The following is a 20,536-nucleotide window of genomic DNA, read 5'->3' as shown; positions in this document are numbered from 1 at the left end:
TTCCGAACAGTTCTGTTTCCTCCATTTTCAAAAAGTGTCATTTTCAGTTTTGTGTAAATGGCTCCCCAAAACTAAAGTTTGTTCAACAGGAAATCAAAGCGAGTCTCTGCTGTGATTCCACGGCGTGTTGATGGTGAGATTGAGAGTCACTCTGAGTGGCTGTGCCGCGCTGCTTTACTCTGGTTCACCATTGACGCAAATCACCTTTGTTCTTCTCGCTCCTGAAAGCGTCGCCTTTCAATTAGCTCCGCAGCCTGAACTGCCTCGGTGCTCACCAGGAAACGCTGTGAACCCACAAAAACAAGTCCTCCGTCAGAAAGTGCCCGCCTCCTCTGATCCTGACTCCTTTCTCTCTTCTACTTTGTGGTTAACTGGCTTTTATGATTTGTTTTGCTCTGAGAATTGGCCTCATTTAGTTGCCAGGACTCGTCTTTCCTCAGACATGGATGCTAATGACGATCCTCTCAGAGCGGCTCCGCTTCTCAAGCCAAACTTCAATTATACAGAAGTAATAATATATTAATAATTTAATGGTTTAAGGAAGACGTCTGTGAAGTGATGATAAAACCGGAGGAATAAAGACGACGTTACCCAGCATGCCTTTCTCTACCCAACCCCCCCCCAACGTATCTGGACACTTGCCGTGATAGTGAACTCTCCTCCCCGGAGAACAGCTCGCACCTCCTCAAGAACACTCGATTAAACACGATCCAACACTGATATCACGCTGCACCGCTCCGAGATAAACACAAACATTTAACCTCCAGACCCCTGGAGGAGGGGAGGAGGAGGAGGAGGAGGAGGAGTTTTTTCCATTTTCTGTAAACTTTGAGTCTTTCTATCTTTCTCCTCCTTCCTCTGTTTCCTTTTTTTCTAAATTTAGAAGTAGACTCCTGCTATAGGCTTCTATATAACACTGAGTTCTATAGGTCTATGCTCCTGCTCCTCCTGCTGCTAGCGTCAGTAGCTTCTGCAGCTCCACCTGGAGCATGTAGTCTCCAATTGTTGTGGTTCATAGATGACATCGCAGGCCGTGGTGGTGGTGGAGATGACATCACCATTTTCCGCCGATGCGTCATCTTTATTGTCCGACATTAGAATTTCCTCACTCTGTGACCCATTTAAAAAAAAAAAAGTTTTGATCTGCGTGAGTGGTTCCCCGGTCCAGACGGGTCTTCCTGTATCCTCGGCAGAGGTGGAGCGCGTTCGCTCCGTCAGCTGACAGATGGCGAGCGGGGAAGTCTGTGGAGAACGGAGCCCATTAGCTGAGCTAACCTTGAAAGTAGCGGGGAGGGTGGAGATCGGGAGCGAGCCAGAACTCCCTGCAGGGCGAGCGAGGGGCGAGCGAGGGGCGAGCGAGGGCCAACATCCTCCACACGGAAATTCAATTACAGTCTAATGAAGAGTGAGCTGACCTCCGATGACCGGCAGATCCACATCCTCCACTACTCCTCTTCCTCCATCACTCCTGTTTCTACACCCACCCCCCTTCTACAGCAGCCTTCCTCCTCCATCAGCCTCCCTCATCTTCCTCCTCCTCCATCAGCCTCCCTCATCTTCCTCCTCCTCCGTCAGCCCCCCTCCACTTCCTCCTCCTCCATCAGTCTCCCTCCTCTTCCTCCTCCTCCATCAGCCTCCCTCATCTTCCTCCTCCTCCATCAGCCTCCCTCATCTTCCTCCTCCTCCATCAGCCTCCCTCATCTTCCTCCTCCTCCATCAGCCCCCCTCCACTTCCTCCTCCTCCATCAGCCCCCCTCCACTTCCTCCTCCTCCATCAGTCTCCCTCCTCTTCCTCCTCCTCCATCAGCCCACCTCCACTTCCTCCTCCTCCATCAGTCTCCCTCCTCTTCCACCTCCTCCATCAGCCCCTCCACCTTTCTCCAGGTTGTTATTAGAGCTTACCTTATTTCCCTCACTGTGTGGGACTGGATGATGAAGACGAACCTTGATCAGGTCCAGGCGCTCCGTCACAGAGCTCCGTCACAGAGCTGCTGACTGTCAACTGTCTCATTAGCTCCGTCATCGGGGACCAAACATCCGAGTCCGGTAGTCACGACTCAGTCCTCTGAGGACGACCCATCAATAATGAGAGCGATCGACAAGAACCATCTGCATCAACATGTTACCAACGATGAATCACTGAGCCTTTTCAAAATAAGGGTCTTGACTTCAGTAACTCAATATTAAACTGAAACGGTGATAAGCAATGTTTCCGTATCAACTTTCACACGTTTTTATTCTCTGGCTCGTCAGGCTGCTGGGAGGAGAATCACTTCCAGGCCTCCACTCTACACAGGAAGCAAAGTTATTGCTGCTCTGGCATTTTCCGCCTCTCAAGCACACAAAGACTTCCCTTCAAATACGATCTCAACATCTCAATCTAAAGCTAAAAGCTGGAAAAAGACTGATAAAACAGCTTCCTGACACGCTTCTCTTGAACCTCGGCTCTAATTAGTCATTTCATTCAGTGCGTGGAGAAGGTGCCTTTGCCGATCAGGTCGGTTACAGCTCACAGCCCATCTTCTAAGGTCAACCTCATTAACCAACACGGGTTGACGCAGGGCAGAAATTACTTAATTCAAACTTATAAGTATCCAGCTCACATCTCCTGACAATGCCATTCACACTTCGTCTCACTCTCCTTCCTCTTCCTTAATGCAGCTTCATGCTCCTTTCTTTAACAACTCCATTTAGTTTTGGTGTTTCTTAATCGGCCTCCACTTCTACCCAACAAAACATGATAGTTACTGTCAAGCAATAATTGGATACGGTACTGGGCAATGCTTTGCAATGTTCACAAGTGGACTCATTGTCTGATGAGGCATGGCGTCCTTCTCTTGAGAGACAGTCCTCGGGTCATTGAGGTTCTGGGGTGAAGAGTCACGGGGCGGAGTTTTTTAACATTACGGAGTTTTTTAACATGCCTCATGATGGAGTATTCACGGACCTTGTGCTCTGCCTATTTAGTTCTGTGCCGCTTCCACACACATTTATGTCCTGTCCACATGACATCTCTGTTTCATGTAACCGTTTTAGTCTAATCATCCACACGACGCAACATTTTAGCAGCAAAAAAACTTTTTTGTTTGTTTTGCTTGTTCTTTTTTTTTTTTTAACGGGTTCCAGAGTGGAGGGATTTTAAAACACTGTGTCTGAAATGACGTGTGGACGGACAAGATGCATATTAGCTGAAAAAGATGATGTCATCAGGCCACCTCTTGAACCTCAATAAATTGATAAGAACAACAATGGCGGACGACCTGTTCCAGATGGAGCTACTGATGCTAGGCGCTATAATAAGGTCAGATGTCAGATTTTTGGATTTCTCCCCCTTTTTTTCCATGCTCCGTGTCTTCTCTGTTTTTGTTGTATTGTTATGGCAGTGTTACAGCACCACCTATAGGCCTGGCAGATGTACTACATCATTTTGAGTGGTTGTTGCGAGGACACAGGTATGTCCTGCACCAATGCCGTGTGGATGGGAAACTTTTCAAAATGACGGGAGAGGAAAAAGTCCTTGTGTGGACACGGACTTAGAAGTTGTTGGAGGCTTCACGTATCGTCGACGTGTGGAGGTTGTTAGTAGCAACGCATATCCATTAAGGTTTGAGCTTCAACCCAGTTTTAGTAGATAACTAATCTGAATGGAGGCTCGGCTCATGGCTTCCTTACATCAATGTGTCTCCTCGATGTTTGAGTAGAGAATACACATCTTTTCACTTATGTGTCGTTTTTCAACTGCCTGACTAGTCCCAAAGAGTTTTACATCATTAATCACATTCACCCCCATTCACACACTAATGCTAATTCACACACACGCCATGTAAGGCACCTAGTTCCTCCATTGGGAGCCATTTGGAGTGCAATGTCTTGCTCAAGGACACTTTGACATGTGGGACGGGAGGAGAATTGAGCCTGCAACCTTCCCATTGGCAGATGACAGCTCGACCACCTGATCCACAGCCGCCCCTACGACCCACATGTCACACAAACGGAACATGTAGAAGTATTTCTTTGATCGTCCCGGGCAGAGTCACTGCTCTGGTGACTGAGGTCTTTGGGTTTGACCCAGCCATCGATAACGTCTGAGCCCATAATCATGTCCTGGATTTCACTTTCTAATAATGACTAATGTGTTTGCCGACATCGGCCTGCTCTCATTACAGTGATTTATAGCCCCGCCGGTTTCCGGCAAACCAGAAGCGCCATATTCCAATTTCTCCGGGTGGAATTAACCATTGGTAATTAGATGCTCTAACCTTTCCTGCTCCTCTTCTCCGGCTCGGAATGTGCTGTACACGCAATGCAAATGTCCATTGTTTAATCTCAGCGCCTGTCATTAGGCAGGTTATGTGAGAGTCGCTGCGTGCAGGCCAAAGGTTCGGCTTCAATCAATCTCCTGGTGGTTAATAGCTAATGGGCTGATTTATTGCAGTGTTCTGAAGGTGAAGGCCGGCCTCTTTCCTCTGATGGTGACACTGACCCTCCAGGACCCCGCGGCTATTATCCCCACGTCTCAGCTTGCAGCGTATATTAATGCTGCTAGGACTCATTACAATGCAGATTCAGGACAAATTACATGTGCTTGATTTTACCAGAGTTTCTTCCATTAGAAAGATGTTGAACACATCTCATGCTGCAGTCCTTGGCTAGATAATTTTGTCTATTACAAAATCGATTCATATGGCTTGAGAACCTTTGCAAAGACACATTTCCTTCCATTACATCTGCAATTTGCATGCAGCGTTTCACAAATGGCACAGTTTGTTGTCTTTGGTACTTTTTCCTTCATTCTTCATTTATTCTTTTGACAAAAACACATTCGAAACCTGTCAAAGGTATGTTTCAAAAACCTACTCAGTGAGAAACAAAACGATTTCTGACCACTGTTGTTGTATACCACTCCTTTCAGGCCCAGTTACACAACAACGTTTTTATGTAAAAACTGAAATATTTTGTTGTTTTGGGTTCGAAATTTGTGAAATCGGCTCCCAGGTGGAACTTTTTTGGGGAAAAAAACGTCCCTACTCCATCTTCATGTAAGTGGAGGAAAGGCAACATTTTTGAAATGGAGTCACTGTACACGCACAGCCATAGTAAGTAGTTGTTCTGCACATGCTCAGTCGACGGACAGTAAGAACAATGTTTCCCTCATGACTTCATAAGTTCACTAATCATGGTGCTGTAGCTGCGTTCAGGTGTCATACACTGACACCTAGTGGTCATACATTGTAGTGTATGTTGATGACTAAGACCCTGTTTAGATGACAAGTAAAAATGTAAAACATTTGTAGAATTTTGGAATCAGTTTGCACGACAGCGCTGCTTGGGAGTCACGGAAAACTTTTTGAAAACAGCTCAGACTCAAAAAAAGCTGCTTCTGGTCCTGCACACCACAACCGTAGTGACTAGCTGTGTTTCTTGTCACCATAATAACATTCCAACTTGGTCATCTGTCCAGTACAATGTCCAACAGGACCAACCTGTGGCCTGGCATGACCACTGCATCATTGTCAGCGTTCCTGCAATTTCAATGCGAATGGACTTCGATGCGTTTACACTTGAAACTTTGTCGCGTAAACGGAGCCTTGATGTCACGAGAAGATTCGATTAGCACCCTGGTAAGTAAAGCATCTCTTGTCTTCGAGGTCCTTTCTTCATGGCGGGGGTTCTAATTTGAGCCCGACCACTTCAGGCAGCCGAAGCCTAACCAGCAGAGACCTCTGTGACGGCTTGACAGACAGAACCCCTCACTCGCCTCCTGATTACTGCCCCGCTTGTAATTTGCTTTGCTCTGCTTTAATAACGTCTGATCAGATCTGCTCTTGTCCAAACGCGAGCGTTCAAACCGGCCTCTCTGGAGGTCGCAGCGTCGGCGGGTCTGACTGGAGGAGACGGGCTGTCATTTACTGCAGCTCATTAAAAATAAATCACCGGAGAGAGGAAGGAGGAAGAGAGAGACTGACGGCGAGACCCGCCGGCCTCGTTTTTGTTGGTTCTGGATTCTCCGGCTGTCGCTCACGTCTCAGAAGTTCATCTCCGAGAGGCACCTGAGAGGAAAGACGGAGGGAGAGAACCAGAGGAGGGACAGAAAGCGTGGGGAAGATTAAAGCAGGAAGCCAGATAAAGACGTTCGGCGTGACACATCAGAAGCTGCAGTTTAGTCTGACAAGGTGAGGAAAGGCTGCTGCCTTCCCTCCATCCTCTCTCCGATATTCACAATCCAATTAACCATGTGTGGGAGGGGGGCTCCGTTTGTGACAGTGGCCATTTGTACCAAACCCTACGAACAAGGAACACTGACAGAGGGGATGTTTTATTAATGCCAGGCTTGTTGCTGTACTCGGCACACAGTGGCAGTTTTTCCCCCCAGTACTGCTTCTTTATTTTAAGTTTGTGTGCTGACTCAATGATAAGAACATTGTATATGATATAAAGATGAAATATAGATGGGGTTTAGTTTTACTGGACAGCCTCTGATGGTAAAACTGTTTGTATAAATGCAGGCACTTAATCTGTTGGCGAGACTACGTGGTGGCTTTGAAAGCTTCATGGCCTGCAGAATATCACTATCGGCAGTGAAAAACACAATCTGTGGTTGATCTCACGGGCTCACAAAGATCCGTTTGTCCAAATTTGAAAAGCAATTATTAGGCTTGGTAACTGAATTGAGGGATTATCCTACTATCTTATCTTTTAATTATTGCAAGACAAAAAAAGAGGAAGAACCAACATAGTTTACAAGTAAAAGACACATTATTGCCGGCAGGAATTTATTATCTCTGCTAAGACGTTTCATTTTTCCAACAAAATGTCCCGATGAAGAACAAATAATCATAAAAATAACAAATTTAGTATTTTCTCTAAAAAAAAAAGAAGAAAAAAAAGCTGTATAGCCTCTCGTGTAAAAATATAGTACTTAATCAGCAAATGTATATTACATTTTATTGCTATAGCACCAAATCCAAGACAGTTGAAGGTATTTCTGCAGAACCAGACTCTGAGCTGGAGAAACTTGCAGAACCAGAAACGTTTAGCTCCTCAGGTTGGGATTTGGGAGAGAAAGGCAGGTAAAGAGAGGATGGGCAGGTAAAGAGAGGACGGGCAGGTAAAGAGAGGACGGGCAGGTAAAGAGAGGACGGGCAGGTAAAGAGAGGACGGGCAGGTAAAGAGAGGACGGGCAGGTAAAGAGAGGACGGGCAGGTAAAGAGAGGACGGGCAGACACCGGGTTCATGTAGCGGTTGAAACAAGCAAAATGTGAGTCCAGTTCATCATTTTAAAGATAGAACATGTGAAATAGCTTCAGTCATCCCTTCAGTTCAGACTTTGGGCAGTTGCTTTTTGTTTGTTTGTTTGTTTGTTTGTTTTTTTGAGGGTACCTGTATGTTCGATTCCAAATCTGGCACTTTGTCAAAGTGTCCTTAAAGCAGGACACTGAACCCAAAATCTCCAGAGTGTAAGAACGAAAGAAACAAAGTGTAAGAAAGAAGTCAGTGGAAAAGTCAGTGGGAAAGTACCATGGAAGTGAAATACAGTATATTAACTCTGTACCTCCTTCTTCACTGTGTAGTTATATCTGAACTAGTTTAGCACACGATACATTATCCAACTTGAAGAAGAATGGATTTGGAATATTTTTGAATTCTGGGCATTAAACTAGGTTTTGTTGCTTCGTTGTTTGGTTATTTAAGTTTTTGAGTATGTGACTGGAAAAAACTAAATATACTGACTGGTGAAGGATTTAATCACCTTCTGCATCCTCCTCCTCCTCCTTCTCAAGCCTTTTCGTTGCATTGATCATTTTCATCTGTATCTTTTGAAGTTTCAAAGAAAGAGAAAAGCAATCATAATAAATATAAATCTACACTGAATGCAGCTGCCTGAGTCCACCGTGTCTTTTTTTTACCAGATTTTCTATCAGTAATCTCTCCACAGAAGAATAATCATGATTCAAATGAATGTTGAAATAAAGTAGGTGAGTTATGGAGGCATGATGCAGGAGGCAGCTTCTTCCTGTTTGGTCCACCATGAGACTCTGGAAGCGTTTGGCCCTGCTGGTTTGCACCGTGAGGCGTTTCACCAGGACGTTCTTCAACCCAGAAGCCATAACGTTCTAGAGATTGTTATGAGGATCTCAAGGGGATGAAAATCCGCCGATGGATGGTGGGAGATGAATAGGTTACACTAGACTGTGTGTTCTCCGCACAGTGGACGGGATCCAAACGCCACCGTGGCTCCAGTTTTCTCCTCTTTCTTTTGTTATTTCATTGTCCTGTCAAAAAGCGAGCAGAGAGATTTACAAGCTCCGTTTGGGGAGGGATTGATTTCTGTGATGAAAGATTGGAGCAAGATGTGAACATAGACTGGAGCCGTCTCTCTGACTGATCGCTGCTTTCTTTTAGCCTTCACCGTCTGTAGAGAACTGTACTTTTTCACCTTGTAACTGTATTTTGGTATATTCGGTGGTTTGGTCAAAAACAAACAAAAAGCTGAAACAACGGCTTTTTGGCTTCAAATAAAGCTCAATAATTTCTGATTGATGGTGTTTTTGGAGCTTGGAAAAGAATACAAACCCTCTGACATCCTTCCCTGAATTCTCCTGCTCCTTGCTTTGTAATAAACTAGTTCCAGGTGACGATTATTCACAACATTTTGGGCGATTGATTATATTGGCATATGTGAGAAATGCAGAATCCAGTTTAAATTTGTACTGCAGTATAAGCAGAAGTACAATACCATTTGTTTTAGCAGCAACAATCATAAACTGAATGAGAACCTTTTGGCCGCTGTCGGAGCGTGACGGTTTGAAAGAATCTGTTTTACCAACTTACCTCCAAGTGCAGTCTGCATCCTGAGACTTCGTTTACACAACGTTTCAGGTGAAACGCTTTATTTTTGCATTTGTGTTGTAGAATATTTTTTTGGAATGTTTTGAAAATGACAGAAACACTTAAAATGATGTCGTTTCATGTTGGGCCACTAGTTGGTGCTGTTTTCATGTAATATAACCACCAACGTATGCACGCAGGAAATGGCATGTTGTAAAAAAAATCGTTTCTTGTTTTCGGTGTAAACGGTCGCCCATAACGCAATAAAGTTTTCCGGAGAATGGAGTTTTAGTGGAGGCCAATGCCTGACTACTGTCTATATGAGCGTAGCCAGGCTGCAGTCAGATGGAATGTCAGTGTAACGACGTCGCCTCTTGTTTTTCCACCATGAACCAACCATCGAAACAATAGTTTTATTGAACGTTCGGCTGGAGAGTTGCTGCCTCGTGTCGTCAGCTCTGAATGAGCTGTAATGGGACTTTCTGCAATCATTAAAATAATAATAAATGTGATTAAATAGCACATTTTTTGTAAAAAAAAGTGTTTCACAACTTAAAGAGGAGCAAAGTTTAGTTGATGCTGTGTTTGTGAAATCATTTAAAGGTCAATTTAAACGTTATCATGGCAATCTTTTACCGGTCTGGAGTGTATATGGCCCCTGAAGTCAAAGTTTGTTCAGTGTTTGGTTTGTATACATCTTTGGATCTTCATTTTGTCCTTTTAAATAAGTATGTTTCTGCCATAACACAACTTAGTATTTAGTGTTCTACAATGCATTACAATGCACCATTTCAAGTCTATTTTCTTCAAATGTTTCGAGGGGAGGCGTCCAATTAGTGAGGTTTGTTCTTTCTTGTCGTGCTCCACATCATCGGAAAAGGGAGGTGCTCTTCTATTGAGAGCTATACGGTATATTGAATTTAGATGTGATATAAACATATTTAGTCTAAGTAAAGTGATCTGATCAATCATGATTCTCAGGTTCAGCCACTTTACACCAGTCGGATCATACAAGGACGTCGTACCTGTGATTCCCTAATTGGGCATCAGGAGTTTCGGTAATATTATCATGTTGGGTTTTTTTTTTTCCCCTTCTCCATAAGACTTTATGGCCCAGCATTAGGAAGTGGAGCTTTAATGCTCTCTTTCTTCCCTGCAGTTGGTTTCTTTCTCTTGAGGGTAACATTCTGTCTAATGGCTGCAGTAAAGCTCGTGAAAAAAAAAAAAAAAGCACGGTTCTCCTGGTATGGATGACTCCGTGTTGTGAAGCCATGCGGCCTGAAGGGGAACATTTCGGTCTGGAGCATGTGGCAGCGGCAGATGTCTTGTTTGATAGCGTTTGGTAATGGCTCGGTCCTCTTTTGATCTCTCTTTGTGAAAGCGTGTCCGTGCAGGTTTTGCTTATTTGCGGACGGCTTTGTGAAACGGTGCCTGAGCCACGCCGCTGGTTCATTCGCTCGACGTGTGCAGAAAAGGGGAAAAAAAGAGGCGTCACACTGATGTAACCTCTCACACTCGCATGTCTTCTGCTGTTTCTAGAGCACCTCAAGGCGGCGCTGGAGGAGTACATGGTGCGCTTGCCCAAGGTTCGTATCCTGCGGACCAAGAAGAGGGAGGGTCTGATCAGGACGCGGCTGCTTGGCGCCGCCGCTGCCAAGGGGGCGGTCATCACTTTCCTGGACTCCCACTGTGAGGCCAACGTCAACTGGCTGCCTCCCATGTTGGGTGAGAAACACACTCTTCAATGAGACTCCTCGACCAACAATTCCACTGAGGGATTACATGGACCTGAGATCAGTTACTTAAGACATTTAATGAGCTCAGAATGATGTATGTTTACTGTGGCGTACCACACGTTATGGAGCAATATGAACAGCGGGTATCTCACTGATCATCCATTCATCATATTGAGAAGTCCTCTCTGTCGGTGTGATTAAAACAATCCATCTTTACATGTGTCCGTCTTCGACCAGCACTTTGGCTTCAGTGTTATTAGCAGCCAACACACACATACATGCACGCACGCACACACCCGACGATTGAAAGTCCTAAAAATCGCCTGACGCGCATCTTTGGAGGCAGTGGGAGGAAGACAGACTGCCTGGTGCGTCAAACCAAACAGGCCTCGAACCTGCAGCCAATAAATTAAAAATACGTAAAGATGGATGTGCAGTCTGATGAGGCTGAGAGGAGATGAAGAAGATTGGAAAACTAAACTGGGAGTGCAAATGTTTAGGCCGAATACTTACCCTGCAACCAGAATCTGATTGTTGCAGAGGTTTTCTGTTGAATTGCTTGGAAATTTCAAATGTCTTGGTTCTCTGAGCTGCTTTCGAAAGGAGAGACTGTCTTCTACACTCAATTCACTCCGTTTGTAGAAAGACAGTCCTTACAATTACGTCTCTACGTCACCTGCCTCCGCTGACTTTCCCAATTCGTACCTCCTCAGACCGAATCGCCCAAAACAGGAAGACCATTGTGTGTCCAATGATTGATGTCATCGATCACGACAACTTCGGCTACGAGACCCAGGCGGGCGACGCCATGCGGGGCGCGTTCGACTGGGAGATGTACTACAAGCGGATCCCCATCCCTGCGGAGATGCAGAAGAACGACCCCAGCGAGCCCTTCGAGTGAGTCCAGGTTCTTTTTGGTTTGGTGGGGAACTCAGCCCTGATTACACATCCTACTGAGTCTACTAAGTCTGAAAGTTCAACTTAGTGAAAGCTGGGCAGATGGGGTTTGAAAACAGATTAGGGTTAGGGAACCTTGTCCAATGCCCAAACACATTCAACCAGAGTGTTTCTATATCAATCTGCCTACTCGCGGTGCCTCATGGCCACATTCAGACTGATTGGACATCATTTACCCTGAGACACTGTGATCCTGATGGACTGTGAAGACAACAGTGATCATCATGAAAGGAAAATGTTGTTGGCTTAAAATTATTTGCTTACTCACAAATCAAACACAAAATGTAGCAATTTCTTAGGTATTTACACCTTTTTGTTTGTTGTTTATGTGGCAATGAATCCCCCTGAGTTGTCGATTTTTGATCCAAGAATGAATCAATTTCAAATAACTCAACTCCTAGAAATGACGTTTCTGTACTGCTTGTAAAAGAAAGAGCGCTGTTAAATGAAAAACATCAGCACCATCTAATTGTCTTCAGCACACAGATCTTTATTACAATACTTGTGCAGTCCCAATAATGCTGCAGACTGAGTGCTTTTTTATTATTATCCCCTCCGGAGCGTTCAGAATTGTATAGAGCTGTCACATTAAATATTGATCTACAATAAATATGATTACAATCAAAAAGGTCAAACGATATTATCATTTTCATCTCTGTGTATTCTATTTTTTTCTTCAAAATTTCAGTCTTACAAAATAAAAATGTCTCTGTCAGAAAGACAGAAAGGAACGCTTCCCATCTCCTCATTTAGTGGAAACAGACTTGAAGTTTTAGCTGTGTACTTCATCAGACACCCCCCACACACACACACACACACACCTGCACACAGCCGCATGTGAAGGTAACCTTTAGGTAATGGAAGTCCGAATAAATAAGCTGTTTGTGAGGCCAAATAACTTTGCATGTGATGCCAGACGCTCCATTTGTGAGCCTTGAAGGATTAGTTGGACTACATTTGTCTGCATCCCGGTGCCAAAGACGTTTTGGCCCATCGCGGGGTGGGGGTGTTTGATGGTGGTGGTGGTGGTGGTGGTGGTGGTGGGGGGAGGTTTACAGTATCGGTAAAGCATGGTTTTTGTGATACACGAGGGTAAGCAGCTAAAGAAAAAGGGGGGGGGGGGGGGGGTGGACTGCAGAACAACCAGAATCAATCCTCATTTGTTGAATTAATCTGCTCTTTTTTTTGCCCAATGAAATGACCTTCATCAGCGCAAATCCAATTTGAGTCGCAAAGATTTTCATTTTCATTCTGATTGACATTGCTGCAGCGGAGAATGAGGCTCGGTGGGATGGCGGAAATCCATCTCCGAGGTGTGTGTGTGTGTGTGTGTGTGTGTGTGTGTGTGTGTGTGTGTGTGTGTGTGTGTGTGTGTGTGTGTGTGTGTGTGTGTGTGTGTGTGTGTGAGAGAGAGATTTTCTCCCCGCTCTATCCTATTCTCTTTTGTCAGCACCGTCACCTCTCTCTCTCTCTCTCTCTCTCTCTCTCTCTCTCTCTCTCTCTCTCTCTCTCTCTCTCTCTCTCTCTCTCTCTCTCTCTCTCTCTCTCTCTCTCTCTCTCTCTCTCTCTCTCTCTCTCTCTCTCTCTCTCTCTCTCTCCAGCCTCCTCTGGGCTTCAGCCTTTCATTTAGGCTTTGACTCACTTCCCTCAAGGTCACCAGCCTCAAACACAGAATCTCAACTTCAGCATCTCTAATTAAATCTAAATTGTAATAAAACTATTGATGGGCGAGTGAGTGGAAGGTAGGAGGCGTCCCAGTGGAAGAAACAAGACGGAAGAGAGAAACTTCTTTTTGTTGGAGTAGCTCATTAATGTCATGAAATCAATAAGTGAATACAGACGTTGTGTAAGTAGCATTAGCATTGCACTAGTCGCTGTTGACTCAATATCAGGCGACCATATTAATATCCGATACTTTAATTGCCATAATAACAAACACTTACACAAATAAGAATGTCTTTGTGTTTTGGAATGAATTTTTCTAAACAACAGTGTCCTCTCTCTTGACCTGTCTTGCACCAGCTGTGTTTGCAGTTTGTGTACTTTTTGAGTTTTTCTTGATTGTTGTGCCTCTGACTTGTGGCTCTCAGGTAGGAAACAATTGCAGCTTTCTGTTGTGTGAATGTTTTTAATAGATGAATCTTCTAGAAGCAAACTGAATCTGATCAACTGGACTTGGTCACGCTTGTGTATGAATACGACATATGATGAGGTGCAGTTGCCCAGATTCAGTATTTTCTTGAAGATGCCTCTGAGATGGACACATCACAATACAGAGGAAAAACCCTTGCTGGAGTAGTAGTAACTGGTTCCAGGTCTGGAGTCGGTCTGTGTAAACTGGGCTCCCCAAGTATCAACCACAGTTCCATCCATTCCTCGTGAATGTCACTTGTCCATGAATATGCTTTGAAACACTGAGAATATTAAATTAACGTCTCCATGATGGAGTCTATTGAACCAGACAGAGACTCAGGAATCTGTGGCCGTCCTTTATGCGGCACGGTAGAGTTTTGACAGATTTGAACATTATGACTCTACGACAGCGGACTTTTAACAAAGTCTTCTGATATTTCTGGATTTGGGGTTTTCATTAAAGGAGTCATATGATCCAGCTTTTTAACATTTTCGCATGGTCTCGTTGGTCCAAAAACATGGTATTCAAAGTTCTCCCTTGATTTTTCTCCATTAGAATATCAGATCATAGGAGCTGCATTCAGAATCTGCTGTGTCTGTGTGAGCTGGGCTGGCTCCGCCCACACATGCCCATCTATGGGAAGAGGAGGAAGTACTTCCTCTCGTGGCGCCATGTGCCAGAGCAGAGCTGCCTCATTGTGGGAGGAGTCAAAGGGAGGAGCCTACCTTGATTGTGATTGGCTAAACCAGGAGTGTCAAACTTAGATCCTGGAGGGCCGAAGCTCTGCAGGTTTTCCACGTCTCCCTCCCCTGAACGTCCTGATGGTTCATCACCACATTCAGCACAAAGCCAGATAACCAGCTGCTCATTGCAATCAGCTGTGTGGAAGCAGGGAGACGTGCAAACTGTGCAGGGCTGCGGCCCTCGAGGACCGGAGTTTTAGACCCCTGGGCTAAACCCCTGATGACACTATATAGGGTTTGATTTCTGATTGGCTGGTTGGAGCAACACACTTTTTAAAACCTGAAACAAGCCAGGGAGAGAGAGGACACACTTTCTAAACGTCTGGAGCGTCGTTCCAACAAGCATGGGGATGATTATTATTGTTGTTTACATATGATCCTTTTAAGCAGTAATCGTCAAGGCAATAAATTCCTGAGATATTAAATATTCCACCTTATGTGGAATGAAGTTTCTCTTTTTGAATTTAATCAACTTTTCATTGATATTCTAATTTGTAAAGATCCACCTGTATGCATAAACAGGTTGACCTCACAATTTTCCTGACGTGATTTCATTTACTCCCACTTTCTTATTCAAAATGTTGCATTTTTAATTTGAATACATGAAAATGTGTTTCTATACTGTAAATACATAAGAGTATAATAACAGATTTATCCCACCCTCGTTTTAAAATTAGGTTGCGAAAGAGTTTGAGGGTCTGTTGGCACCCAAAGCATGTGTAATGAGAAACTCATTGGTTCTGAGTTCACGCAGTCCTCTTAATTAATCCCTTCTTAATCCCCATTTTACATATAATCAGCATTAGCACATATCCACAATAGTTTCCCATTACATGGGTGCTTTTCTGCTCGTGTCTTTATGTTTGTATATTGTAAGATATCTCAAATTTCAGTCAATCAGTCACCAGGCTGAAGCTCACAGTGCCAACAGTTCAGTTAATGAGCCATATCAATGATATGTTATGAAGACACGCCCAAACGAAGAAGTAATCACTGTTCAAAGAAGTAACCGTAGTGCAAGTTTCCAATAACAAAGTCCCTCGTCCCTCTCTGACGTATGGCTAAATAAGCATTTACATTAGGAAAGTGTTAATGGAATGAGAGAAGAGAATAAATCCAATATCTCGCCACAGTTAAATGCAGGACTCTACCTCCCAACGTTGCATTTTTCTGCTTGCTTCCTGAACCGTTGAGGTCAGTGGAGTCGATACTGGTCAATATTAATTCAGTGGAGCAGCACGCCGCCGGAAAGTAGAAGTCTGAGGTTGTACTGTGGAAATCCAATTTGCCACCGTGTTTCCAATGTGATTTTCTGCTTCAGAAAGGGATAAAATGTCACGTCAAAATGCTTAAAGGAGGTCGTTACGGCCACCGACGGTCGCCGAGTCTCCGCCGCTTTCTCCTCTCACAAACTTGGGCTGGACTCGTTTGTGGCGAGCATCCTTGAGGTCCGTGTTCATCTTGTAGCTCAGTGTGTGTGAACAGGTAATCAAATGGAGTCTGCATGGGGTCCTGATGCTGCCAGATGGTCTGACGTGGCTGTGTGTGTGTGTGTGTGTGTGTGTGTGTGTGTGTGTGTGTGTGTGTGTGTGTGTGTGTGTGTGTGTGTGTGTGTGTGTGTGTGTGTGTGTGTGTGTGTGTGTGTGTGTGTGTGTGTGTGTGTGTGTGTGTGTGTGTGTGTGTGTGTGTGTGTGTGTGTGTGTTTAGTGTAAATGGCTTTTTAAAACAAACCCGGGCTGTTCAGCGTCTCGGCGGCTCAGCGGTGCCTCCAGTTAAATGTCAGCGTCAGCATGCTAACGTGCTCCTGGTGACTTTGCTTACGTTGTAATTTATTTCCAGCTTTTACACTCTTCACTTTTTTTTTTTGCAAGTCATTGTATTTTCCTGAGCCATGTTTATGTAAATGGTTTTCAAGGTGTGGTCGGGGAGCTCCTGAATCCACAGAAAAGTCCTGCACACCGTCGCTGCTCCACAGAGGTGGTTTTTGTGTGTCTATCTCTGTTTGTGAGCGTTTTTGTCGTGATCAGTTTTTCAATAAATGACGGAGTGAATGAGCCACCTTCTGACTCATCTGTCTGCTTGACGTCACATTTTCTACTCACCTCAGCTCGCCGGGAACCTCGGCTGTGCAGGAACCATGAAAGTACCTGGTGGCAGCACGAACACGTAGTGGAAAAGCCTCAATAGTGAGTCGAGCAAAGTGGAGTAAGGCTGAAGAGGAATTGCTGGAAAGGAGCCATATTTTAAGCAACATAATAAGTGAAAATCGTAGTTTTAGCATTTACAGTTTTGAAAAGGTTTTACGTTTACACAGCAATGTTTTGAAAACAATGTAGTTGGCATACCAGACCACTGTTGTTTCTTTCTGTAATGAAACCACACACACACACACACACACACACACACACACACACACACACACACACACACACACACACACACACACACACACACACACACACACACATAGCAGGGAACAATGAGCTCGAAACACTAACAACAGGAGAACACAGACATTCTAGAGGACCGACTACCAAGGTGGATTGTTATGATGGTGACTGTCTAAATAAAAGTACCAATTTCAGGAGAATATGGACTGGGAGTAGTGACATCATGGAGGAAACTTTTATCTGATTGTCTCTCCTGAGCATGTGCAGAACAACTTCGGTGGAGGCGTGCATGCGCAGTAGCAGCATTTCAGAAAAACATTTTTACAAAGCTCCACCTTGGGAACCGTTTTCAGAAAGTTGAGATTCCAGTGGCTTCGAGCACGTAAGCAGAAACCCAAAACGCAACAGGAGTTTTCAGTTTTCTCTTGAAAACATTGTAAACTCCAAGACATCTCTGTCCGCTGAAACGTCCTCCGTGTGTTCTGGGGGAACGACGCCGTTCCCAGACCAAACCACACGTCCAGTCTCTCCAGAGTCCTGGACTGAACCGGGGCTGGTTGACCTGGTAAATCTCTAATGCGAGGCCACCAGGGGGCGTCATAATCGGATGAACCACCTCAACTATTCGGGAGCGATTCAGGCTGAACTCCTCACTCTATTTCCAAATAGCACCAAATCCAACACAGTCACTTCTCGGAGCTTTTCAATGACGTGATGAAGAGAAGCAGCCTGTCTCTTGATGTGAACCTGGACGGTCTGATGGTGAACGCGTCACAGAGCCCAGCCTGTTCCAGTGTGGACCGTCTTTAATGTCTCAGCGTGGAAACATTTAACAAAAATAATAATAACAGTTAAAGATGAGTTCTTTGTCTTTTGCACGAGCAGTCTTTCAGTATGAGTCCCTGTTCCACAGCGAAGCTCAGCAGCAGCGGAGGGGTGACTCTGGGTCGACTCATTAGCATTTTAGATTGGCTGCTATGAGGCTGCAGGTGCTTTATTCTGCTGATGAGTACTGTTTGGCAGTTTGACAGAAAAGTAATATTTTGTTGAAATCTGTTGTTTGCAAAACAGTTCATTGTGAATATTGACATGTACACTTGAGCCTCTCCGGAAAGAAAAACTCGTCAAACTTGGCCAGGAATGGAAATGAGAGGTGCGTTCTTTGGCAGTTTCAAGCGGAGATTCCGTCAGACTGACATCAGTTTCATGGCTCTTTGTTCAGTTGGGTGTCAGGAGGTCTGGACCAGACCCCAGCGGACTGGGTGAACGCAGGGTCCTGGAGGTTTGATTTTCATTGTTATATGATGGCTGACAGTCAATACATACATTAATATTTGTTTTGAAGATCCACATAATGGTGAATTAAATCCAGGTCACCACCTTGAAGAAACACGGAAGAGTAATTTGCATGTTGAGCCACTAGTTGGTGCTGTTGTTTGTTTTTGCGATGAAACCACACACATGGGAACATTCAGCTCTAAACATTAAGAACACGGACATTTTAGTGGACAGACCAAGCTGGATTGTTATTATGGTGACTGTCAAAATAAAAGTGCCAAGTCCTAGGAGAATATGGACTGGGAGTCATGACACCAGGGAGGAAACTTTGTTCTGATTGTGCAGAACAAGTATTTACAGTGGCCGTAGTGCACAGGAGCAGCAATCCAGAGAGGAATTTCAAAAAGTTACATTTTCAGTGACCCAATGTGGTTTAAACATTCAACTAAAACACAATGGAATTCGGAAACATTATAAATCTGCTTTTTTTTAAATGGCAGCGATTTCACGTGTGTAAATAAAACACACCAACATAACAATAAAAAAAAAATCATTAAAAAAATAATAATTTGGTGTACCTGCCTCTCCTTTGAGCTCCTCCACGAGGCGCTATCCCATCCACCTTGTATGGGACATTGTTGGGGGGGGATTTAATCAGAAACAGTTACCCGAATCATTCAGAAAAGTCATAGCAACATATTCCTGAACGTTCCGAACCTTTTGATGTGAGCTTTGTTTCCCTGTTCCCAACGGTGCAGGATCTCCTTTGCTCCACTTTGAGCTCCTCCATGACTTTTGCTATTTATTCGGAAACAATTTGCCTAATCATTAACAAAAGTGGGAGCAACCTATTCCTGAAGTTTCTGCACATTTTGATGTACTTTTTGCATCCGTGGGACGAGTTACTCAGAGAGCACATCAGGAAAAAAAAAAATAATAATAATACCGTAATAACTAAATGGCCACCCTTCCCACGAGCTTGGCTCTGTGAACCTTGGTTGGAAACAGCCTGAGCAGGAAATATGTGTTTCACTTAATGGGAACTTGGTGTCGGACTGAAGAACGCACTGAAAGCATTTAGCAAACAAAAGCCTCCTGTTTATCTCGCTGAAGGATCCAGAAATCTGCTCATAGAGAACTGCTGTTTGTGCAGGTCACATTAAATGACAAGGACCAACAAAGGGTTGAAAGCATACCAATTTGAAGGCTGCTGAATACAGTAATGTAGCCGAAAGGCTGGAATTATTCAGGCAGGATTAGAAAAGCATTGTGGCGGTTTCAAGAGACCCGATTCTTTGAATTCCTTTTAAAACTTTACAGAATATTTCAATTGAACAAGCCTGAATGCTAAAATCTTTATCATTGTTTCAATTCTTCTCTCAAATGAACCAGACCTTTGTGGGGATTATAAAGCAGCAGTAAATATGTGACACTGAGGACATCTACTGGGACGTTGGTTGTTATTAAAGAAAATATCAACTTTGGCATTTCCGAAATTGTGAGTCAGTATTTTTTATAGTCTGATTTATAGATATCCATTCAACTTTTGTACAGGTTCCATCCAGAGCACATGTGCTGGAAGATTTAGGGCTTTTCAGCTCATTTTAAGCCTTGTTTACATGACAGTGATGCACGGAGCCACTGAAAATGCAAGTTTTGGGAAACTCTCCAATTCCGTCTGCATGGAAACAGTGGAAAACACAACTTTTTGAGAACGCTAAAGCCCCGTCTCCGTGTAGCGCTGCTCCTGCGCACTATGGTCTTCATAAATACTTGTTGTGCACATCTCTCAGTCGAGTGACAATAACAACAACATTTGCCTCCAGAACAACCAACAGCACCCACTAGTGGCCTGGCAGCTTCATAGTTTTCAGCATTTCTGCCATTTCTGTAGAAAATTCTCAAAATGTTGCTGTGTGAACGCGAAACCTTTCTGAAACCAAATCGCAAACACATTTTCATTTGTACCCTATCAGGGAGTGAACATCATTCAAACCACGGCTCCATGTCGACTTCCACGAGTCAGAAGGTTCAATGTTTCCGGTGTTTCAGTGCCGGGTCGCAACAACAAATTGCCATTACCTGCGGAGATAACATTGACATTGTTTAATGGGGCTTTTTGGCAGTGCAGCCCAACACACCTGTTGTTATTATCCCGTTAAATTAAACTTCAACTTGTGGTTTAAACGCCCTCGTGCTCATCAGTTGGTGACAATCGTCTCTCAGAACGTCGGTGCGTTTCGTTTGGCCGCTGCGCCGCCGGTGGAGAGGTGTGTTTGTTTCCTCCCTCCAGTGAGCAGGAGCTAACTATCTCCACCCCACAGTGTTAAGCTCACACACTCAGTGCACCGGAGACGCCATCAGCATTATGAAGTCTAACACACTGAGCAAGACAGGTAACCAAAGCCTCCTGTGGTTAAACCTATATATATTTTATATATCTTATATTAAACGTATATCTCTATACAC

General features: G+C 44.3%; 1 protein-coding gene across 2 annotated transcripts in view; it reads left to right on the top strand.

Annotated features, from left to right (window-relative positions):
• LOC308139387 (polypeptide N-acetylgalactosaminyltransferase 10-like) overlaps positions 1-20,536 on the top strand; it is a 116,994-nt gene that overhangs the window by 70,426 nt on the left and 26,032 nt on the right. For both annotated transcript variants that reach the window (XM_080508817.1, XM_080508816.1), the window contains exons 5-6: positions 10,369-10,554; positions 11,279-11,462. In XM_080508817.1, the coding sequence (XP_080364943.1) occupies positions 10,369-10,554; positions 11,279-11,462 (370 nt within the window). The remainder of the gene's footprint in view (positions 1-10,368; positions 10,555-11,278; positions 11,463-20,536) is intronic.

Source organism: Blennius ocellaris, assembly GCF_963422515.1.
Source record: "Blennius ocellaris genome assembly, chromosome: 14".
NCBI classification, from domain to species: domain Eukaryota; kingdom Metazoa; phylum Chordata; class Actinopteri; order Blenniiformes; family Blenniidae; genus Blennius; species Blennius ocellaris.
Note: the sequence above shows the minus strand (reverse complement) of the source record. Positions and strands in the feature narration are given on the sequence as shown.